A 25,798-nucleotide genomic window follows, 5' to 3' on the forward strand; every position below is an offset into this window, starting at 1 on the left:
GTGATCACATTTGAAAATGAGCATTTTCCAGGTAATCAACAACAAGATGTGACAGTTTCCAATTCTTTCTTACAAAACCTACTTTCACTGTTTCCCCATATTCTCAATGGACTTTGTAAACTGTTGTGTATGAAATCCACTGTCCTGGGCTGCCATTATCAATCGTTCATCCTTTGGTTTCAACTCACCTCCCTTAACCATTCCCACATCAATCCTGATCAACGTGAGGCTGTTCCAGGAGATCTCTATACCTGCCACTGTATTTATGCCTTTTCCACATTTCTTTCCTTCTCATCTGATCCTTCTCCATATAGTCTTTTTTTTTTTTTTTTGGCACATTCAGTTGCTGTCTGATTTTTGTCTGCTACTGGTTTGATTTCCGTTTCTGATTGCCATCAGAATGCTTATACCAAACTAAGCAGATAAGTCACCTAAAAATTCCTCTCCTCGTGTTATAAAACTTTCACTATGTTTGGATCTGACAAAGTCAGCAGAAATGTATGCAGTCATACGATCACAGATCTATACATGTAATCAGTCAGAGTGAGGGATATGTAATCTTATTATACACTGTGTTTTATATATCATTTGACAAGCATGAACTATTTTTCTTGCTTTCCTGTGCAAATGATCCTAAACCTTTTGAGACCAGTCAATCACACCAAAACTGTAAGTTAAAATATGGAGAGTAAATTGGTTTATAACTTGAACTTTAATCCTAGAAGTCAGAGCTGTTTGCAATATTAGATTTAATCCTCTGAAGTATTCCTTAAGGAGTTTTATTCAAATTTGTTCATGTTTTATCGCTGATCCTTCAACAGTTCTCAAATATTTCTGCACTCCTTCCTGCTCAAGTTCCTTTATATCAGATTCCTGTCCCAGACTGATATTTTCTAGGTACTGCAACTTTTCTGTTTTAAACATTGGTTTCACATATTTCTCAACACCAGACATCATTCTTATACCATTTGAGAAAGTTTTAACTACTTGCAGTTGTGCTTTCAACTCCTCATTTGATGAGTTATATCATTTTAAATCATCCAAAAAAAGTAGATGAGAAATCTTTAACCAAGTTTGTTTTCTGGGAGACAAACTGTAACCAAAAACTAATCTTTTAATTAAAAAGTTTCATGTGTTAAGGGCAAGACAGAGCAGCAGTGAAAAAAGAATCACCCTGGAATATCCCCTTTTGAATTTTTATCCCTGTGATAATAATTTGCCCTTTGTCATGCTTTAATTGTAAAGTGGTTTGCCACAGTTTCATGGTCACTGTAATGTTATTGATCGATGCATCTTATCCATCTGTAAGCACTGCTTCATCCATGAATGTGCGATTGTGACAAATGCTTTTGTGTAATCTATCCATGTCATGTTTAAATTCTTCCCCTTTTTACAATTACCCATTATGACTATTTAGCAGCAAATGATCCTTTTTGTTCTAGATTACTTTCTTTTGTTCCCCTTTTATTCAATTGCCATGATTGAGTTTTCTTCTAAATGACTATAAATTCTGTTGGCATCGATTCCATTATATATTTTGTACATCTGCAGTAGACAAGTTATTGTTCTTTAGTTTTTAGAGTGACTTACAGGTTAACTACTAAGGAAGAGTATAATTTTTCCTGTTGTTAGCCAGGGTTGGTGTCTGTTCGAGGTGTGCTTACAAGTAATTCTTACTGAAGGCTAAATCTTCATGTAATGATGTTAATACTTTTAGAAATAAGTTAGGTACTGCACCTGGGCCTGGGGTTTCCAGTTAGTTTTTTTTAAATTTTGTTTCAACTTCTCCAGCCGTTACTTAAACTCATTTCATATCCTGCACATTTGAATTTCTTAATGTTTCTTTTACTTCTTCGATCCATTTAGCATCTTGGTTGTGTTCCACAGGATCATTATAAATATTCCTCCAACATTTGGCTATTTCTACTCCTTTCTGTGGTGTTTCTGTTCATTTTGCTTTGCTTCTCAGTTCTCTATAAAAACTTGTTTGGGTTGTCAATGATTTGCTTAATTTGTACTTTTCCTTTATATTCATCTGCATTTCTTTTTTTCTACCTGCAATGATATCTTTAGTTTATTATTTGCAATAGTGCGTAATAGGTTCTGGTCTGTTTTAATACTGTGCATGGCTTTTATCACATCTAAGTATTTTTGTTTCCTCTTCTATACTGTTCTAACGGTGAAGCTTCTTGTCTTAGTTGCTTTCTAGTTTCATGTATTTGCTACTTCCATTATGGGATTTGATTTTTTCCCTTGTTTTCCCTTATTGCTCTGTGTTTTTGTGGTAAGACTTTATCTGTTATTAATTTAGCTGCACAATAACATACCCAGTTTACATCTGTTATATCACATGAATTTCTGTTAACAGCCTTGATTACTGTGTTCATCTGTTTTATCAGAGTTCTAACATTTTGGGTCTTACTGACTTTCTATAATCTACTTCTTTCATTGATCTTAATTTGTCTATCCATTTCTATTAGATCAAGCAACTCTTCCCCTAGATCTTTTTCTTCTAAAATGAGGGCACATTCTTTGCTCTCCATTTCCTGCAAGCACTGTACATAAAGTCCCAGACCTATATTCTCTTCAGCTGCATCCTGAGTCATCTGTTGTTCTTTCATATGGGAACTCACTTGCCTATCACTCCACAACATTGACTGTGTCGAAGTTGCTACTGTTTCCTGCTCCTTCCCTTGCTGTGCAACTCCAAATGAACCCTTGTACTGGTTTCCTATTGAAGGCTCGAAAGCATCCACATGTGGCAAGTAATCATGTGCTTCCCATTCCATCTGTTTCTCCCTAATCTGGGGACTTATTGTTCTATTATGCTGTGACATTATCCGATTTGGATTTTCTAAACTGAATCCTTCACTTAGCAGGAGCTCCATAACTTGAGTTTTCGATTTCTTTAACTTCTCCATTACTGTCCCTCTTTTCTACTTTCTTCATTTGTTTTCTTATTTTTTGTACTGTGAAATGTTGCATATCCAGGTGCATTTTCCTGTATTTCTCTTCAGATATCTTTGGTTCTGCTTTTTTGTATTGATTAGTTTTGTTTTTTCCTTTACACAAATATTGCACCATACTAAATCTCTCCATTTCCCATGTCCATATTTCTTCTTTGTATGTCTGCCATTCTACCTGTTTCTCCTTAATTTGGGGACTCATTTTTCCATCATGCTGTGACATAACCTTTGTTAGACTTTCTGCACTAAATCCTTCACTTCACAGGTATTCTGTAACTTCAACTTCTATTTGTTTAGCTTCTACTTCATGAATCTTCTGTTCTATGTTCTCCCTTTGTGATCTTATTTTTTGAATTGTGAAATTTTCCATATACCGTTGCCTGTATTTCTCTTCAAATATCTTCGGAGCTGCTTTTTTGTATTTATTAGTTTGGCCTTCTCCTTTGCATAAATATCACATCATATCAGATCTCTTTCTTTCCCATGTTCATGTTTCTTTTTTATATCTTTCAAAAATTTCTAGGTTTTGGCCTTTATATTTTTGTACTTTCTCTGTCACTTCTTTTTCCAAGCAGCCCAAAGTTTCCTTGCCTGTGTAATGTTTTTCATGGATTTGTTGTATTAATGAACACAAAATTGCATTTCAAGCTTTTGACATATTTTCTTGTGCAAGTATTTTTCTTTCCTCCAATTTCTCTCAGTCTTTTTGAATATCTTCAGTCTGGAAATTCTTAGCTCATTGTATAATAGTAACAATACATAATTTCTTCCTTGTCCTCAACAGTCCACAGTCATCTTTATGACTTTTTTTTGGCCTGTCAGTTTTTGCGGACTACTGCTTCCTGAAACAGCAGGGGACATCCCCTGATCCTGGCCTAACCCCAGTGTAGGAATGTTTCAGTGTCTTAAGGATTCTACATTGTCATTTCTTTTTCCATTCCTGGCACCAGTGCATATATTGGGCACTTTATATCCTGCGACTTGTTCACTCAGTTGTATTTTTTTCATTTTTTAACCCTCCTCTCTCCAAACAGTCTATATATCAGTGTAAAAATGGTGAGGCTATGTGATAATAGGGTCCACCACATGAAGGTACTCACTAGCATGAGGATGAATTCAGTTCCAGCAATACTACTCTCCTTTTGTTGCCGATTATCTCTCCAATTTAGACAGTCTGCATAATTTTACTGATATTGTTCTCTCTCAAAGTTATAGTCAGTCCTTCATGTGTATGCACTGATCATATTCCAGCCTTTATCTCATACCTACTTTCCCTTTTACTCAGTAAACATCAATGAGACAGCAAAAAACACAAGGCATATCCACGAAGCACTGAAGACAGAACTCAAACACCAAGCAGGACAACAGAGGCAAATCTTATTCCAAAAGGAACTAGTATATCGGATGGACAATTCCACAGCAAGAACAAAGTAAAAGAATAATTCCACAGCAGTATACAGCAATACATAGATTAAGCGCTTTCACCCAGATCCACCAGGCTTCATCAGAACAATACCAATAACAGCACTCATTGCTTAAATAGTCACCAATAAAATTAATTGGCCTCAATTAAATAATCACAATATTTAAAGGCAACACAAAATCCTAGCTGGGGTGCAACAAGTATTTCAATGCATGAATTATTTCAATATAAAATCAAGATGTAAAAATAATGAATATAAAAATAGCACAAATCATTAGTGCACAGATAAAAACATGTTATAAATAAATAATCAGAACAACAATTTTATGATCCTATAAAATGATGAATAAAAGTAATAAATGTTGTCAGTCAACATCCTTATATAACTCTAGGGTCAATATGTTAATGTCTATTTGTTAATTTGTATATATATCTCCCTGATTACAGTTTAGCTGCTCCAAGCCTCAGTACACTATTAATGCTTATTTGATCATTTAAACCTGGGGTTCTTCCAGAGTCTAATCTAAGTTGCCAGAAAAGCTCCTTATACTCAAGCTTAGCCTCCCAGCAACCAATCCGGGGGTCTACCGCCGCCTGTTAAAGTGCAAACAATTTAGGTTTTCATATCTAGAATGTCTGTATAATGAGACAGCATCTGCTGCATTGCTACTATGTACAAACAGTTCCCTTAGGGTGGCTTGACACTATGAGACCTACCTAATTAAAAGCTAGATGCACTTGATACTACCATGCTGGTCATTACGGCTTTATATAGAGAGTGTTTTTGTTGTTCTTAAAGAACTGCATATTCCACATTAGCCATGTAGATCAATCTAGAAACCACACATTTTTTCATCTTCTATTTGCAATACTTGGTAATGAGTTTATGGGCTAATGAATAAAACAGAAACAGAGTGTGGTTTCAATGGACAAAATTCCTTAAAATGGCATTTAATGAGCATAATTTTAATGATTTAAAAAAATATTTTATGTGAGGTCCTAGTCCCTTACACATACCCCTGCACCCCCCAGTGACAAAAAAAATAATCTGTTCTGAGATCAACATAAAGAGCTGTTCCCCTAGTGTGGCAAAATCACTTGAGTAAAGTATTTCTGCCAGTCTTGTTTGAAAGAAATTTGTTTCATCACCCCCACTCTTTGAAGACTTCTACAGTCTAGTACAGTAACCTACCTACTACATATAATTTACATTTTTTGTCGGTTATACTTAAGATGATCCATGTCTTCAGTGACTTTTTGTGTCATCTGCTGCATTGATAACTAAATTTCATATGCTGTGTGCATTCTTAGACTTATACTGTTTACTAGCAAGTAATTGTACTTCAGACATTTTTTTGCGTGTTAGACTTATGGTATCTTGTGTCTTCAATATATTTTGATGTTACTGGCAATATTTAGATTTATATTATTTCCGTCTCCTCTTGTTTAAGGAAATTTATATTTTCTGTGAGCTTTAGTGTCATTTTACTTTGGTCATTTTATATCATGTACTTTTGTTTATATGATGTTTATTGGCTTTAGCACGTCACATTTATGCTCATATTACAATAATTCATATGCATACATATCTTCTGTATTCCTGGAAATTTTCTTCTCAGGCCACTGCTAAGAATGGATTCTACCCAGCTGGACAACCCAGCCAAAATATTAACGCATAAAATTAACACTAAGAAAATGCCCTATGTCTTCCTATGTCTCACTAGAATTATACTGTGTCGGTTCTATAAATTCTTGAAATTTTCGATTTTTTTTTATTCTAGACTGTCTTCGGAAATGCAGTTTCATGCATCTGTAAGCCCCTTAGTTATAGTCTCATACTTCACATATCCATTGAGTTACCCTTCTCCTCTCTTCAAATAGTTTTTTTTCTTCTTGTATAGCGTTTCCTCTGAGATGCACCACTGCCCAGCACTCTTAATTCATTTGAGGGATGTGTGTATTTCTGTCATGTCGCCGCTCTCTTATGCTCTCAACCTCTTTGATTCTCAGACTTCCTCTTTCTTTTTTTCCAGGGTGTGCACATTCATTTCAATAGTTTTTCTTCAACTGTCCTTAGTACAGATCACATCCTAGTGGCTGCCCCTCATTGCACAGCCTCCACGCTGACCATATTTTTGTAAGGGTGGAGTCACCAGAACTATCCGCCACATATGGTCCCACCAAATGTCTGTATAGAGAACAATTAACTCACACATTTCTACTAAGCCTTTTCCTTTTGAACTGGGAAATCCCTCCTGTGCTCCTTACGGCTCATGTTTTGATCATGTAACAATGACAAGGTCCATTTTGGTGGTTAGTAGCTCACCTCCTATTATGTGGAACTCCCTTTCCTATTACTCTACCTAAAATGCTGTACTTTATATCAAAAGTAAGATGCCGCACATTTGATAGCATGAGTTAATTTTATCATAAAGTAGAAAAATGAGTGCTTTATCATAAAGTAGAGAAATGATCTGCCCAACCTTCAGTATCAACCTTGCTGTAAGTTTTTATATCGTCTGCAAAGAGGCATATTTCGTTTCTCCTCTTTATACAGACACTGAAGAGGACTGCATCCAAAACTGTACAATGTGAAAAACCAGTAGAAGATTCCTGTTTTTCATTGTGCCTTACATGTTTGTTTATCACTTCAGTAGACTAGTAGAAAGGAGTGTATTCAAATCGCCTCACATGATCTGTCTAATGCAAGTCCATGTTGGTTTGTGCCCACACAAAGATGCTCTTATATTTATTCCTTCAGTTATCATCCCATGGTTTGCACAAATGTTCAAAGATCTTATCTTTATTCATTCAGTTTAAATGGATGTTTCAGTACAAGTGCATTGTTTTTGAACCAAATTCTACCACGCACCATCCAGCAAAAGGCTCTGAACCAAGCACTCCAGGAGATGTCAATACGCAATGCTGCCTTGATGGTTTCTTTTTAACTGGCAGAGATGAAGCCCACATAAATCCTCGGGAAGATTTTGACAGGTTAAGGAGAGTTGTTCCCATTTCTGCCTCTGTGGAATGCATAGAATGGAAGACTATGCACAATCATTCTGGAACTTTTTTCATAACCACACATTTTCTATCACGATTATATTTGCTGGTCTCTTTTGTTTTCTTGCAAATAAGTAATTATTATTTCAGAAGTGCAGCTAAGCATACTTCTCAAACTCTTAGGGAAAGAAATCTGGACAAAGCCCAACAAAATGGGGCTACAAAGGCCCAAAGATAAGGACATATTTTAAATATTGCTCTTAAAAACTTAGAAAGTTGCTAAAGTAACAGGGTTTGTGTTAACATACATTTTCTGAATGATGTATGACATCATTTGGTAACATCAATCCTCAGATCATCCCAGTGATTTGCCAGAAAAACACAAATTTTATGAGGAACAGACCAAAAATATGAACCAAAAATCTGGACATTCTACAAAAATTTGGACAGTTGAGAGGTACGCTGAGCCAAGTAGCTTAGCAAGTTCTCTATTTTCATCCAAACCTTCATTGATATCAATTTGTTAGAGTAGTCCATGAATGAAGAACCTTTTACTTTAAATAACTAATTAAACAATGGTTTTCTGAATTACAAAATGTGAAGTAAGCAAGTTAAGTCACATTACGGAAACTAGGTAAAATGTGCCTTTTCACTTATTCATGATGAACAGACATAAAACTACTGAAGCTAACAATGCTGCAGGAGTGCCTTTATGAATATTAGTTTGGATCACTCATGTCTGTCAGTGCTCTTACACAGATTTGCAATCATATTTTTAGTGTTAGCAGCCCCTGGGTTTTATTGCTTTCATTTCACGGCTAGGTGTTTGCTGGGCTTTGGAAAGTATTGTAGCACTCTCCAAGGGACTACCAGTGCCAGCAGCTAGAGGAATGAGATCAGGTAGTTTAACTGCTGGCTTAGGGAGCAAAGCAAAGTGCAGGACCCAGCAACAATGGGGAAGTGAGAGAATGCATAGAAGGATGAAAAGCTACTCCGTGCAGTGGCCGACTTCACCTCAGTCTTCTTTGTGCTGCATTGCTGAAGGAGGAACTTGAATTGGACTTTGACATGTATTTTAAAAGGCAATCATTCTATCGAAAGCTGCTTCAGCAAACACAAAAACCCTCAAAGAAAATTCACCAAAACTTCTTTCACTGAACGTCTGAGGAATTTTTTATTTTGCACAACCCATGTGGGAGGACAACTCTACACTCCCTGAACTTGTATATATTAATTCTGAGGTTGGACAACAGTGAAGACAGATGAAAACTCCACAATTGCTGGAAACAACTTCAGTGAACTTCCCTCAGACTTATTACATTTGCCAGAGCTGCTCTCATTTGATCATCAGAAACTGGTGCTTTTAAAATGGAAAAAGCTCTTTCCATTTTAAAGGCATGGATTCATGACAGTCGACCAAGAGCTATTCGAACAGGTGTAAAAAGGGTATTCGGGTAGACCAGGGGAAAAAGCATCAAAACCAGAGGGTCAGCAGGGGAGAGATGTTCCAAGAAACAGTAGAGCTGCAGTAAAAGAAGCACAGAAAAGCAGAAGGTATGCAGTGGGAAGGGACACAGAAGAGAAGTAAATGGATTGGGACCAGCAGTGAGGATATGGGAAATAAGAGAAATGAGGGGGACTGAATCAGTGCATTTGTATGGAGCATATAATAGGAAGGAGGGGAAAGCATTAAATGTACACAGGTAGACAAAGACTGCACAAAGTAAAAGTGCACTAAAGGAAGGAAAGAGAAGTAGAACACTAAAAAGGAGAGGCACAAAAAGTCTAGAATTGATCCAGTGTGAATAAATTTAAATAAATAAAATAAAAATAAAGTATGGATGGGGCAAGAAGCTCAGTATCACAAGGGCAGATAGAAATGTGAAGGGCAAGACAAATATGGGACAAAAAATGCAGACATGGCAATGGACGCAGGGTATCTGCTGACAGTGTCAGAAGCCTGAAAAAGAAAATGTCTCAAGTAGGAGCAACTGGAAATGGAGTGTAGGATCTGCAGGTTAGGGCTCTACTAGCTAACTGTGACAATGCAGCAAAAGGAATTACATGACTATGGAGAAAAGGCAAAAAGGGACAAGAGGACCACAATCTGTGAATGTAGTGAAACAGACAGTGAGGTGATAGAATAGCTCCAAACAAGGAATCTGACTGGATGACAGGAGACCAAGTAAAAGAAGAAAGTGGGGAAAATGACATCACAGTCTAAGGAAGGCTGGAAAAAGGATTAAGAAGGGGGTTCAAGGCTAGGAAGGAGGAGAAGCAGAATGTGTCTTACTCTGGAAATGAGAGGAATTATAAGGGAAAAGGGAAAAAGACAAGCACTGAAGAAACAAGGAAGATGCCTTTGAGAAGGATCCGCCTAGGCTAGAAGCAAATGAACAGAACTTCATCGAGGGCAAAAGTGAAAAACAGAAAAAAAAATGATTAACAGAAAACATTATGAAAGGAAAAATGCCCTTCCTGTAGTTTATACATTGAAAAGGAAACAGAATAAGGGAGTTTAGGATACGCAGAAGCATAAGGATGTGGAACAGTAGGCATAACTTCTAACAAATAGTTTGCATCCCTGTGCCTCACAGAAAGGAGATTATCATGCTGCCTGGCAACAGAAGAGATGGAAAAGTCACTGAGGAGACTGAAAAAGGATAAGGCACAGAGGGCAGATGAGGTGCTGAGGGTTTGGTAAGCCCTAAACAAATTTCTAACAGGTTCATTACAGAAGGACTAGTCGCAGAAGATTGGAAGCAGGTAGCATTGCTGATAGTCTGCAAGGGCATAACAAGGGGTAGCTCATGAAACAGTAAGGCACTTATAACATCATTGTTCAGAAAAATAATTGAGATATTGCTGAGGTCAAGATTTACAAGGCTCTTATAGAATAAAGCACTGCTTTGATGGCACCACTGTGGGTTCTATGCTGGAGTTATCTGTAAGAATAAAATGATTTGGTTCTCTGTCTGAGCCACTGGGATAGTCAGTAGGGTTAAGCCTATGGATGTGGTCTATTTGGATTTCATCAGAGCCTTTGAGTCAGTCCCATACCAGATGCTTAACATAAAGATGCAGTTGATAGGAGTAGACCAGCAAACAATGTAGCTGGAAAAATAAGCAGCTGGAGGAAAGAGAACAAACAGTAATTGTCAATAATGAACTGTCACAAGGTCAATGGAGTTCTGCAACAAATGGTCCTGGAGCTAGTCCTGTTCAGCATCATTGCCTTAGACCTCTACAGGACAGGGAAAACTGAATCAGTCTACCAAAGTTTGGGATGATTGTGAATACTGTATTAGAAGGCTCCTTAGAAGATTAGAGTCACAGTCTAAAAGGCAAGAGAATCACTTCATTCATTCAAAGTGCATGATGCTGTACCTAGAAAGAGACAACCTAAGGGAAGAGCACACAGAGCAGATGAGTCAAGCTAAGCACTATGATACAAGTGAATTACTTGGGACATCTAATTATGGAATCCTAAACCACATGGAAGGAAATCTAATGCAGAGAAGCATATATAAGTGAGAAAACTCTGTGTGTAAGGATGATAATATTTCCTGTTTATTAGGCACAGGTAAGGCCATAGCTGAGGTACACTGTGCAATCCGGAAGACTTTGTAGTGAAAGTAAACTCACTCTATTGGAGACGTTATGGACAAAGCTAACGAGGATGAGGAGAAGGCTGAAGGTATGATGCATCAGGTGAGGCTAAAACTTTTTTTTTTTTTTTTTTTTTAACACAAAAAGGTATATTGTATATGTATGCGTGTGTGTGTGTCTATATATATATATATATATATATATATATATATATATATATATATATATATATATATATAATCAGAGTCTTATTACAGAATGGGTGATAGTGGAAGCAAAAGCAGTGGTGGCTTTTTAATCACTTTATGACTTCTGGAAGGAAGGGACAAAAGATAGGAGGGCAACTTCCTTTGGTTACCTACAACAAACATACCGATTAGATAGATTAAAAGTCTGCTTCTACCAGGGATGCTAATTTATGTAATGTTATGTTACATGTAAATGATTTTATATATATATATATATATATATATATATATATATATATATTTTTTTTTTTTTTTTTTTTGGTTCAAATAATTTTTGGTATTCTATCCACAAACAAAATATATGAAAAGAAATCATAAGTTATTAAGATGTCCTGCTAATTTCAGAGGGATCATAAAACCAACAGATTATTAAATCATATTCATACATTTGTTTAATATTGCTCTGATTGCCAAAACTACAATGGCACAAATGTAAAATAAGGAACTAAGATGAAAAGAATAAGTTATGTTATTAAGCAGGCCATTTCTTTTACAGATGTAGATTTTCCAGGAAGAAGTCAAAAAAAGAAAACCCCATATAATGAATGGCATGACTGTACCAAGAGTAAGTAAACGTATCATGATGTAAGCATTGAATTTTTGTGTTTGAAAAGTAATTTGTTTTTGCCACTCCTCCCTTCCTTTTCAGGCTTCAGAAGAGGCAAACTGAGTTTTATTTCAGTGCTCTCTCCCATCTCTTTTAAGATGAACAGAACACCTCTTTGTTGTACTTCCTGGTGCACTAGGGCCTTTTGACAGGAAACTGCTTCTGCAGCCGAAAGAGCCATTTCTTGGCTGCTATACTTTGCACTTCTCAAGCAAACTGGAGATGCATTATGTCTCTTGTTGATGTAAAGACTTGCATATTTGCAAGATACCATGGTACCAGAAGATTGGTATCTAACTGAGTTATCGGCTACATAGTTTAGAACACTGTTAATGACCAGGTTAGTCTACTATTTGTATAATGCAACTCCTTACTGCTGAATTCTGCAAGAATAATCTGCATTTTATTAGGGATATATATTAGTGCAAGTTTGCACATTAAAAAATGCATAAAAGGTTTTTATTCACAGCATTTCAACAACTCCAAAGCTATAAGATGACTCCATAACAGATCTAAATTTAATAATAATTACAAAGTTTACACTTGCAATATTGAATTATTATGGTGGCTTGCATCTCTTGGTTACTATTGCAACTTATTTGTATTATTTTGGAGCATGTAGTTACTAAGCAATATTATAGCTGTATCAAAGGCTAGTAGTAACAGTATTCTCTTGAAATTGCATCATATTGTTTCGTTATTAGGTACATTCATAGTACACCTATGGAGTTTGCAGAACAAATATTGACTTATTGAGCGATTTGCCATTAATGGGGACGTAGGTGTAACTTGGCCATTTTGGAACATATGTCAGTAGTAAATACTCAGTCCTTAGTTTAAAAGTAATATATTACAGGTTTGTCATTAGAAAAGTTTGTAGCATGAGTACACTCAACAACAATTTTTATTATTATTGAAATGTTGCACTAGATTGCATAGTCTGTATTCAGATAATGCAAGTGTTTTTCATGAATATCAGTTTGCATTTCCATTAGATGAGCAAGTGTTGACCTACTACATCATTGCAAAGTGAAACATTTTTAGAAGGATATTACTTTTTTATTTACGTTTCTATTTATAAATTTTAAGTGTTGACAAATCAACATTAAGATCTGGTAAATAAAGTTCCACTTATTTCTATTTTATAAAACCAGATGCTGTAAATACTAATATATAGAGACTATAGATGTTAGTTGTGTTATATTAACCGGGTTTAAAACCAAAGTATAAGTTAAAAAGTAGTCATGGATACAGTCAATTTATATGGACTAGAAAATTTGTTAAATTATAAACAAGCAAATAAATAATGATAATTTGAACACTAATAATCACCGTTCAAATTGTCTTAAGTTGGCACAGTCAATATTTATTTTAAAAGGTGAAAAAACTGATGAAGATGCAGACTGAACAAGTAGCAATATCAAGGCTATATGTACAGATGTTCTTCGTGTTTCACTGTTGCAGTCATCACATTTGGGTTATCTGCCTGCAGGTAGCCCTCAGCCAGCCTGAATACCAGAGTCTTCGGATTTCTGCATCAAATGCTGTTGCTTCTTCCTTGATGTCAGGTCGTCAAGGGTATAAAACATGCAGCAGATGCCATTACATCAGTCTTTCATGCCGTGTGGTGCCTGAAGCAGATCGCAAGTGCCAGTCGGCTGACTCCTGAAATTGTTGTTTGAGTTTCAGACCCAAAGTCTTAAAAAAAGCTAAGTACCCCACTGGGGATCCTTTTTCTTGCTCTAACCAATGTCAGTAAAAGTTAACAATTGTCTTACCTGTGGAAAGCAAATACCTCATAGAGATTTTCATTCTTACTGCATCCCCTGCTTAGGCCCAAACCACAACATCCCTTGTTGTCGGTTTTGTGCCTTATTCAACGCCCAAACAATTTGTCGTTGGGCTATTTTTGCAGCTAATTATTTTCATATTCATTCTGTGTACTCTGAAATAGCTTCATCAAGCCATCCGACTACTGATCTTCTGAAAAAACAGACAGACCGCATAGGTCCAAACTGCCGATGACGCTTCAGTTAAGCGAGTCGCCAGTCCACCGGTACTCAGTGAGGCGCTTTCGCAGCCTCTGATACCCACTACTTTTGATTCGCAGACCTCTGCGGAGACCCATTCGGAGTCCAGTATGCTACGAGATGCTTCTTCGACTATGGAATCTGCGGATGTCTCTACCTTGGATGGGTCCGGAGCTGCTGTGCAGGCACCGGCTTCTGAGGGTGTATTCAGGCCTACAGACGTTCATATTAAACTGACGCCATCATTTTCATCCAGGCCTAAAACTAGCACCATGCCTAGAAAACAGATGACCAAACCGCATGCCCAGGCCCATATGCCTAAAAATCAAATGCTTAGAATGGCTGAAGACCTCATTACCTTGATTAGGAGAAGCCAGTCTTCCCCCTCTAAGAGACCTAGAACTGATTTTCTTTCCGATTCTTCTGATCAGGAATCAGATTTTTCTGCTCCTTCTGATTACCAGGATTTGCCCTGATCTACTTATGAGGATTCTGATGCAGAGGATTCATTCCTTCTGCTTCCCCTCCAGAAGATTTTTCTGTCAGTGAAACCTTGCACACTCTTAGGGAGCATTTCTGCTGGGAAAGTCAGGATTACTCTGACTCCAAAAAGAGGCTGAGGGAATTTTTACTCCTGCCTCAACACAGGCCTTTAGCTATCCCTCCTGTTCTGGACATTGTATATGATGTTTTCTTGGAATCTAGCCTTACCCCAGACTCTTTACCTCCAGCTCCCAGAAAACCTGACAAGTATTAAAGAGTACCTGACTCTCACAAGTTCCTCTTCAAAAATCCGACTGCGGATCCAGAAACCATTTTCCTAGGACCAAAAGGCATTAAGTCTACTGCTGCCAAAAATCCTACCCCTTCTGATACAGATTCTAGAGCCTTAGACAGATGGGGTAAGAAGGTATACACTTCTGCTACTTTGGCCATTAGGGCTTTAAATTGCCAGTTTCATATGTTAAACTATCAGCAGCATGTTATGGGGCTACTTAAACAGAAAATGATGTTGATTCCTGACTGTACTGAACACAGAGAATTACAGGATTTAATGCATTCTGCAGAACAGGTTGGTAAGCATACTTTGCAATGCGGTTTTGATGCTTTAGAAACATCTTGCAGGGCTGCTGTCACTGGGTCTGTACTTAGAAGAAATGCTTGGCTTAAGGAACAAAACTTGCCAGATCATGTAAAAGCTAAATTACTGGATGCTCCCTTAAACCAAGACCACCTTTTTGGCAACAAAGCAGAAGTCGTCCTCAAAGGGATGGAGGAGAAAGCTAAATCTATGCAAACTGTTAAAGATTTCCTACAAGTACAGCCTCCCAGATTCAGTAGGCATTAGCCTTCAAAGAACTGATCGTTTCCAGTCCCTTCTAGTTTTTTTCAGTCCAAACCCAAGAACAGCAGACCAGGCTGAAAACAGAAAACAGAAGTCTCAGGCTTCACACAAACCTAAGCAGTGGGGGGCTCCAACTTCCAAAGCAGGGAGTAGTAACCCACCCCCCATGGAAAAATGGCACAATGACTTAACCTTAACCCTTCCAAGCCCTATTTTACTACCTGCTCCCTTAGGAGGAAAGCTTGCCCTGCATGCAAAAAACTGGGAACTCATTACCCAGGACAATTGAGTTTTGAACATAGTTTCCCAAGGATGCAGATTCCACTTCCACACCCTACCAAAACCAAATGGCTGGCCAGACCTACCCCCAAATCAATGGGCTGAGGCCCAACAGCAGGCTCTCTCTCTCCTCAATATCAGGGCTATTCAGCCTGTCCCAGTAGAATAAAGGGGACAAGGCTTTTATTCAAGACATTTTCTGGTGCCCAGAAAAGACAACTCCTGTCGTCCTATCCTGGCCCTCTCTATTCTCAACACCTTTCTGGTAGTTCCAAAATTGAAAATGCTAACTCTGCAACAGCTTCTTCCCATGCTAGCCAAGGATGCCTGGCTGGCAACCCTTGACTTAAAGGAAGCTTACCTGCACATCCCAATAAGGGAATCTTGCAGGAAATACCTATGCTTCTGGGCAGGCTCCATGCACTATCAGTTCTCTGCTCTTCCCTTTGGCTTATCTACTGCACCCAGGGTATTCACAAAGTGCCTAGCTACAGCCATTGCATTTTGCAGGCAGAGAAATATTCAAATTTACCCATACTTGGATGATTGTCTGATTCAAGCAGAAAGCCAGGACTTGCTATTACAACACCTGGCATTCGTAAAGAAACCTCTAACCTCACTGGGGTACACCATCAACGAAAATAAATCTCACCTAGTACCCTGCCAACAGATAGTATTCCTGGGAGCAAGCTTGAACACGACTTCCCAGATGGCATTCCTCACTCCAGAGAAACAAGTTTACTTGAGAACCTACTGCAAACTACTGACCACAAAACCCCAGCTATCTGCAAGGAAAATAATGCAAGCCCTGGGGTTCGTGGCCTCTTGCATTTTACTAAATCCATATGCAAGACTGCAAATGAGGAAACTACAGTGGTATCTAAAAAGCTTATGGTGTCAACCTTCTCAGGACATGGAAACAATTATTTCTATCATTCCTTGTATCAAGGCAGAGTTCCTTTGGTGGGCAGAAGCCTGCTACCACAACAAAGGACTCCCCTTCACTCTACCCCCTGTCACCCAAACCCTAACAACAGACACATCAGACTATGCATGGGGGGCTCACATGGTAGGGCAGGGCAGTGCATTCAGGGCAAATGGAACTCGAGACAGATGCACCTGCATATCAATCAAAAAAAAATGTTAGCTGTACAGAATGCACTGACAGCCTTCAAAAACCGTATTCTTCCAGGACAACTATTGATAAAGACAGACACCACCACAGTTATGTGGTACATAAACAAGCAGAGGGGAACCCACTCGTACCCTCTCTGCAGACTGGTCATGGCTCTGTGGAACACAGCCTTGAGCTACCAAGTACAACTGCAAGTTCAATTCCTGCCAGGCATACTGAATTCACTGGCAGATGACTTAAGCAGAAATCTAATTGACCCACACGAATGGAAACTAGAAGCCAAAATATTCAACCTCTTGAGGAACAAATGGGGGACTCCAGAGACAGACCTGTTTGCCTCCCCTCAGAACTACCAATTGAACAAATTCTGCACAAGAACTCCCCACAGTCAAGCTTGGAAAGTGGATGCCCTGTCCTTTACCTGGGAAAGCCTCTCAGTTTATGCCTTTCCCCCTCTGCCTCTCCTCTCGAAGGTTCTGCTAAAGATCAAACAGGACAAGCCAAGGACAATACTGATTGCACCAGACTGGCCACGCCAGCACTAGTACTCCCTTTTGCACAGTATGGCACTGTTACAACCATGGCACCTGCCTCAGACCCCTTCCCTGCTGTCCCAGCAGGCAGGCCAGATTTTGCACCTTCAGCTTCAAACCCTGAACCTTGCAGCCTGGCTAATTCCTTGAGCTCTCCCCCTTAGCATCCCTCAGTCAGCAGGTACTGGATGTCATTCTGGAGGCAAGGAGGCCTAGTACTAGAAAATCCTATGCTGAAAAGTGGAAAAGATGCTGTTCCTGGAGCCTGGCTCAGGGGATGGGCACAACCCTGCCCATCTTACCTCAGATTGTACAGTACTTAACAGAAATGCTCCACAGGGGCCTTTCCTTCTCGTCTATTAAAATTCATGCCTCTGCCATTTCAGCACATTATAATACAGAGCCACCCCTCTTCTCTCACCCCCTTGCTAAAGCAATTCCTTAAAGGGGCCAAAAATTTAAGACCCTCCAGGAGAGCTCCCACTCCAGCCTGGGACCTTAACTTTGCATTGGAAAAGCTCACTCTTTCCCCCGCTTTGAACCAGTGGCTACAGCAGAGGTGAAATTCCTTTCTTGGAAAACAGCCTTCCTTCTAGCCATCACTTCAGCAGGAAGAGTGTCTAAATTACAGGCCCTTATGACAGTGGAACCCTTCATTATCTTCCATGTGGACAGGGTTTCCCTCAGGACTAATCCTTCCTTTATGCCCAAGGTGGTGTCTTCTGTGGCCCTAAATCAGTCCATTCATTTGCCTACCTTTTTCCCTAACCCACAAAACAAAGGGGAATAAATACTGCACTCTCTGGATGTGCACAGAAAACTTAGATTCTATTTGGACAGGACTAAGCCTACCAGAAAATCTGAGCAGTTGCTAGTTAGCTTTGCTGCAGAGGCAGAGGGGAAGGCCATTTCAAAGCAAACCATTTCCAAATGGATAGCCCATTGCATTAATTTCTGCTACAAGCACCATGGAAAACCTACCCCACAGGGGATAAGACCACATTCCACCAGGGCTGCATCTACCTCTGTGGCATTTCTCAGAGGGGTTCCTACCAGGGACATCCTAGAAGCTGCTACCTTGTGCTCTGTACATACCTTCACCAAGCATTACCACTTGCCTATATTTTCTAAATCCAGAGCTGGATTTGCCACTGCAGTCTTGCAGGGATTAATAGCTGGCCCTAATGCTCTTTAACTTCCTCCTCCCTTCCTTAGCTTTGGGAATCTACCTAAATGTGATGACTGCAACAGTGAAACACAAAGAACATAGTACAGTTGTGTACACTTACCATACTGTAGATGTTCGAGTGTATTCACTGTTGCAGTCCTGGTTACCCCCCCTCCGGCACCTGACTTCTCTTGGCTCTACCTCTCCTTATGGTCGGTATATCTATTTTTTCTTGTGTATTTGCTTTTTGATGGGGGTTTTACCATACCATTTAATTGCTTCCTATTGTGGGGGCACTTGACTTCTGGGGCAAAAAAAACTGATGTAATGGCATCTGCTGCATGTTTTATACCCCTGATGACCTGACGTCAAGGAAGAAGCGACAGCATCTGATGCAGAAATCCAAAGACTCTGGTATTAAGGCCGGCTGAGGGCTACCTGCAGGCAGATAACCCAACTGTGATGACTGCAACAGTGAATACACTCAAGCATCTACATTTATGGTAAGTGTACACAACTGTACTTTATGGAACTTGTAACACACTGAAGGGAAGCTATTATCACAGCGGTACCTATGTCTATAATAGTCAATCATGCACCAACAGATAAAGTTATGCACTACTGTTTACGAATAATAATAGAGGTCAAGAAGTTCGTAGGAATACTTACTAGGCTTTTGATCTTTGAGGATCTTTAGAAGCCAAGCCTTACATTCCCATGACATTTTAAGCCCTTACCTTGTACGGATAACCCAGAGTTGAGCAGAACACTTACATGTTGCCCCTGTCCATGAGGGAAAAAAGTGCTAAACCAGAGAAGAGTTAGAGGTTACCCATGTATTCATCCAGATTATGTCTGAGTAATGTAAGAGAAGTACATTTTATGTGACAAGGAAGGCAATTCCAAGGAAGTGGTAACCTTTGTAATACATATCTATCCCTCCAACATGTTCTATTTATTGTGCAAAAGAGATCGCCTCCATTGGACTTTTGAATGTGCAGTAGATATGTCAGGATAGGGTCTGTTAAGGCTCTGTATGAGAGGCAGACATCACCTCTGAATAGTCTGTATGACATCAGGAAGAAAGAACAAGCTACGAGATGGTCTACATAGCTTTTTACAAATTAAGCCATTAATTATCTTAGTAAGAGAGGATTGCAGGTTTTCAAGTTGTGTTAAATGTTTGGACAGATACATACCAAAGGGGGTGTTATACTCGATGAATGGCATGATGAGTACAGAATACAGGGGCATGATCACATCCCTGGAATTAGACACCATACCTTTAGTAATGAGCTGTACAATAAAAAGGAATTTCTTGCAATAATGGATACATGATGAATGAAGGACAGTATGTTGTCCTCACAAGTTCCCAGGTCCCTAACTACTGGATCGGTTTTAGTTACAAGAGACTTCTTGCTTGCTGAAGGATATATTTCATGGCATTTAGTTTCAGTCCACGGTTTTGACATCAGCTATTGGTTTGGAAAAGGCCCTTTTAAGGAACTTGGCATCCTCTGGGAGGTTTGTGATGCCACTGCGTTTACAGTCACCTCCAGACTTGGTCAGCCATAAACCCTTAGCAGTAGCTCTGACCTCTGAGAAGTTAAGGGCAAAGAAGAGTGGCAAAAGGAATCAACACTGGGGTGCACCACTAGTGACAGGCCTTTGGGAGGAGGGAAAGCAGCCCACCCTAATTTCCTGGGTCCTGTCTGAGTGAATTTACTATCCAACACATTACATAGGGATCAACATTTATCTGGTATAGTTTATCCATGATACCAGAGTGTGAGATGGTATTGGATGCCTTTGTGAAGTATAGCTATGTGTTACATATTGATCTGCACTCATCCATTGCTTCAGGAAGCTTCTCAAAGAAGTCAATGAAATTAAGTAAGCAGGATCTGCCTTTGACAAATCCAGACTGGCTTTTTAAGAGTTTGTGTAAGAGTTTGTGTTTATTTCCCTAGCCTTACAGATGAGACTGGACAGATATAGGAGTCTATCATTTCTAGGGTCAACTGATGAACCATCTTTGTGCAAGGGGATGACAGTTGTTATCTTCCATTCATCCAGCACAAAGCATGTTTGGAGGGTGACATCAAATAGCCTCAGTAGGGGGTCTGACAGGTCTGGTTTCAGGTTGTAAGCAGTCTGGTGTGTTACCTGGTCCCATAGAAGCAGTGTTCCTAGCCTTGAATAGTGCCTTGGAGACTTGTGCAAGGGAAATTTGGTGGGGATGTGAATGCAAGTATGAGATCTGGGAATGCAGGAAGGGTGGAGGAGTGAAGTTAGAGCTAAATGTATCCACTAGTAAACTGGCTACATCCTCTGGGTCCAAGTATACAATATCATTTATTGTTACCACTGCACTGTGCTCCACATTGTTTCTAATGTTTGTAATGTAGCTGAATGAATGAATCATTACAAATGGAATTAAATTTAAAGATCTTCATTAGTGTTAAAGCACAGAGACAGAGCAATATGAACTTTCATATTAATTGTAACAAATAGAAGACTTGGGGATCTCGCATTATTCAATACATATTAAATAATCGGTGTATCTTCTTTATATTCATACTTCAAAAAATGTAAAAATTGCACTCTCACATTTACAGAAATCGGAAGGTAAGTCTTGGAAGTGAATGACCCGAAAACTCAGATATTTCCTCTGTCAAAGATAGCCAGAGTGACTTTGGAGACCTAAATGAAGGGGCTGAAGTGCAAACTAGTTCTAGAATATCATTCCCTGGGGTGATAAATGACATGTGATGCAGCTATGGTAGTCATGACCAACTTTTAAACATTATTAGATAGCTTAAGGTGTAAAATCTTCTGCTAGAAGAAGACAAAGTTTCCATTTCTCATGAGAGTACTATACATTATTCGTAAAATACTATTTCTACTGAGGCATCTTCCCTATTTTCATAAATCAAGATAACTGTCAACATTTCTGTCTTTACCATCAGACTTCTTATGGCATGGGAAGCATCCCAGAATTCACAGGAAAAAGTTAACAATGCCAGTGATAAATGGAGAGCATAGCTCTTTCAGACTTAAACATTACCATGAAGTTATGTCAAATGTTAATATGTTAGGACATGTTTACACCATGGGTCACTATGGGTGAATAGGGAATCTTCAATATTGAAAGAAACACAGGGTAGCAAGAAGCATTTGGGTGATACAAAGTGTGGGACCCTGGGGGTTGGGAGAAGTGAATTGAGTCAAAGACTGTGGAACTGGGATGCAGCTTCCATGGAATGGGGCTTTTTTAGAAGAAAATATGGAGTTTGAACAGTTTTCAAGTGGCTAGAAATCCTTTTTTTTTTAATTTTGGGGTTAGGAGTGGAAAGTGGTTTTTATATGGTGTCCGAGATCCTAAAGCTCATAAATGGTTAATTTCAATAACTTGGTAGTGAAATTTCAAGGTTATAAGCTACGATAGTGGCAGTATTTGCAAATAAAATATATGCTACTGATTCATACGTGATGCTGTACAACATGACCTTGGACTTCCTCCTCACTGCTGTCAACAACCCCCTACTGATTCATATGAGATGCTGTACAACATGACCCTAGTCTTCCTCCTCACTGCTGTCAACAACCCCCTACTGATTCATATGTGATGGTGTACAACATGACCCTAGTCTTCCTCCTCACTGCTGTCAACAACACCCTACTGATTCATATGTGATGCTGTACAACATTGACCATAGTCTTCCTCCACACTGCTGTCAACAACCCCCTACTTCTCATTTTTTTTACATGGATGGGATGCTGCATCTATTATCACCAACTGTCTCTATCATTTTCTTTGACTGCCATATCTGACTTTCACAGATCTTCTGTCATGCAATCCATCCATCTCTGCTAGATGTCACTCTTTCCCCTCGTCGTCTTCCTCTCGGTCCCAAATCTTCCTCAGCAGATCATTTCTTGTATTCCCGTTGCATGTGTCAAAACTTTCTCTGCAGCTGAAGCTTCTTTGGCTTCTGCTCCAATGTCCTCATTTCTTTGTCTGTCCCACAGTGTGCATCCTACCACCCAGCTCAGGCACATTCATTCCATCACCTCTAGCTTTCTCAACTCTTCTGCCTTCAATGTCCATGTTCTTCTAAAATACAGCAGTCCTGATCACACCACTGTTTTGTACACATTACTTTTCAGCTTCTTTAGAAGTCTATTGTTAACCACTCCCCGACCCTCTGTGCCAATTGGCTGCAGCCTCTCTGATTCTAGCTTTGACCTCCTTGTTCAGATATCCCTTCTTCTCATGCACCCCTCCCCGATATGTGAAGCTGTTAACCTTTTGAGCCATCTTCCCCTCTATCAATTTTCCACTTCTTCTGATATTCATCATTTGCTGCAATGACAGTAGTCTTGTCAATACTCATTTTCATCCCTTGTGCCTTCAGTTTTGCATTCCATTCCCCTGTTTAATGCAGTTCTTGTTCAAAATCTACCTGTAATGCCACATTATCTGTATACAGCAGCTTTGTTGACTTGTCCCCCCAACCTGTTTTATTATGTAATCCATCACCAGTATGAACAGCAATGGGATCAGAGCTGAACCATGAAGCTCATCCACCCCAACTGGTAATCCATGTGTGAATCTGAGCACTGTTCTTAGTGACTCCCTACTGAAGTGATGGCACTTGTAATGACAAGTGCTGACATGCTGAAAGAAAACACCAAAGCTGCAGAAGAGTTAATGTCAAGCATCTCTCTTCTCCTTTAAACCAACAAACATATACATATTAACTCCAAGATTGCCATGCTTTGGAAAAAAGGGAATGCTCCAAGAAATTGCCATTACTGACTTAGTGTATGTTAAGCTAATTTTTTTTAACCATTCAGTCTCAGCATTATGGTACTTGCTAAAGTAGGTCCCAATATTTCAAATAGTTACCATTTATACTTGTGTCACTGGGTCCTTGTACATAGCCTGCACTAATTCTGCCAGTGTTTTTAAGACATTGAACCATCTCAGGACTGAACAAATTAATTTTTTTAGACCTTGTCATATGCTTTCTTAAAGTCTAGAATGGCCACTTAGACTTTTTCCTCATGTCTAGTTTCTTCTAAACTGTCTTATTGCAGAGAATTGGTAGAGATGCATCTTGGTCTGAATCCAAACTGCTTATCTTCCATCTTACTTTCTTCTAATGTGTATTCTTGTATCAGTCTCACTTTTCAGCACCTTTGTGTGTGACAGGAGTTTGATACCTCTGTACTGCCCACAGTTGTGAATGTCCCCTTTCTTCTTGTACACTGGCACTAGAACACTTATTCCCCAAGTCATCTGAGTTGCATCTTTGTCTCCATATTGCTACGAGTACCCTTTGGAGCCATTTTCCCCTAACTCACCCACCATCTTGATCATATCTGCTGGGACGTCATGTGAACTTGCTGTTTTCTCTGACTTTATTTTCCTTAGTGTTCTTTGAGTGACCCTGTTCTTCCTGTGGTGCAAATATAGAGGATACATATTCAAAATTTAAGGTAAGTTCTGAATATTAGTCTCTTTTAACGATTCAAGTAACATGACTTGCGAAAGCTTGGAAGCTGTTGTAGGAAATCAATCAAATGCTGAATATTTGTTTATTTATTTATTTACATTTGTTGACTGGGAGAGTCCGACTGGACACAGGTCCATTTTCAGTGGAGGCCCGGGGAGAAAAGCTCCACATTAAGTATTATTTACATTATACAGTTAAAAAAATAGCATTTAAATATAGACATTAGTCCATTTATGGACGCAAGACAAGAAGAAAACAGATGTAAAACAGTTGTAGAGCATAGTACAATTTTAAAATATGGTGACATATACTAAACATGGTTAAAATGTAGTTGAGATTCATCAGTGAACAATTGATACAAACTGTTTTTGAGGTACATAACAGCCATTAATAGTTGTTGCTACAAGAAGTTAGTATTATGTGGTAGGTAGCTGGGAACATGAGTAGCCAAGCTTGCTAAGAGTAGGTTGTTGTTAGGGGCCAAGAGAGGTAGTGGGTGGGGGGAGTGAATGGTATTAGAGGGGGGATCGCAAGGGCATATCTGGCAAGTTTTGAAGTGTGATTTTAGTAAGAATTTAAAGTGGGTGCAAGAAGTTACAGAGGTAACTGATGATGGGAGGGAGTTCCAGAGTTTGGCTATGGTGCAGGAAAATAATGCTTCTCCAGCAGAGTTAATGGCTCTTGTGACCTGTAGGAGGTTTTTGTGGCTGGATCTTAATGGTCTCGTGGTTATGTAGGGTTGGAGTAGATTCTGGAGGGATGGGACTTTTAGTGGTTGGTTTATTAGTTTGTGGGCGAGTGTGAGTTGGTACCACTGAAGGAGGTGGGGGGAGCTCTAGCCAGCCCAGTTCTGCTAGTGAGAGACAGTGGTGACTACGGTAGGAAGCTCCTGTGGCGAATTTGGCAATTTTGTTGTAGCAGGTTTCGAGCTTATTTAGCTCACATTGTCTAAGGTTAGTAAATATTGGAGAGGCATAGAGTAGGGTAAAGATAAGATGAGAATTTGCTACTGAAATTTTACCTGCTTTGGTAAGTAGTTGCTGATTTCTATATAATGCTCCTAGTTTTTTGTGCACTTTTTTAATGGTCATGGAAATGTGAATGTCAAAGTTCAGTTTATTGTCTATTTCTACTCCTAGTAATTTGGTGTGTTCTGTAGGATGGATGGTGGTGTTGTCTTTTGCTGTGATGTTAAAGTGAGAGTTGCCTAGGGTAAGTTTGGTGGGTTGGAAGATTAGTAATTTTGTTTAGTTTGGGTTGAGTATTAGTTGGGCATCAGATAATCAAGTTTCAATAGAAGAAAATGCTTCCTGTGTGACTTTTTGCAGTTCTGGTAGCAAGTGGGCTGTGCAGATAATGGTTGAGTCATCTGCGTATTGTATGAGTGTGCCATGTGTTGTGGCTGAGGCTAGATTATTGGTGAAAATAGAGAGGAGTAGGGGTCCCAGGATGGACCCTTGGGGAACTCCTATGGAGACTGGTAGTTGGGGGGATAGCTTGTCTTGCCAAACAACTGCTTGTTGGCGGTCAGATAGGTAACTCTGAAACAAGTTAATAACTGGTTGAGAGAAGGATAGGTTATTGAGAAGAGAGATGAGTTGTTTGTGTGGGACCATGTCAAAAGCTTTAGAGAGGTCTAGGAAGGTAGCTGAGGAGAGATGACCTGCATTTTTATTTTGTAGGATAGTGTTAGAGAAAGAAAGTAAGGCAGTGGTAGTGCTATGATTACGTCGGAAACTGTGTTGTGTGTTGGTGATGTTGGTGATGGAATATGTTGATTGATCAGGTATTATGGCATAAAGTAATGAACATGCATTACTGTTGCATGCATTCCTAGAATGCAGCATTTAACTGTGTTTACACTAATACATGTAAACCAACATACCCCTCTTAAATTGCATAAATATAGCTGGTCACCAAAATGTCAGTT

General features: G+C 39.2%; 1 protein-coding gene across 4 annotated transcripts in view; it reads left to right on the forward strand.

Moving 5' to 3' along the window:
• Positions 1-25,798, forward strand: part of CYSLTR1 (cysteinyl leukotriene receptor 1) — a 655,524-nt gene that overhangs the window by 592,811 nt on the left and 36,915 nt on the right. For all 4 annotated transcript variants that reach the window (XM_044057451.1, XM_044057448.1, XM_044057450.1 and 1 more), the window contains exon 4: positions 11,746-11,814. In XM_044057451.1, coding sequence (XP_043913386.1) covers positions 11,791-11,814 — 24 coding nt within the window. In that variant the 5' untranslated portion in view covers positions 11,746-11,790. The remainder of the gene's footprint in view (positions 1-11,745; positions 11,815-25,798) is intronic.

This window comes from Protopterus annectens, chromosome 15.part0 (genome assembly GCF_019279795.1).
Source record: "Protopterus annectens isolate FY-2018-M chromosome 15.part0, PAN1.0, whole genome shotgun sequence".
Taxonomy (NCBI): domain Eukaryota; kingdom Metazoa; phylum Chordata; order Ceratodontiformes; family Protopteridae; genus Protopterus; species Protopterus annectens.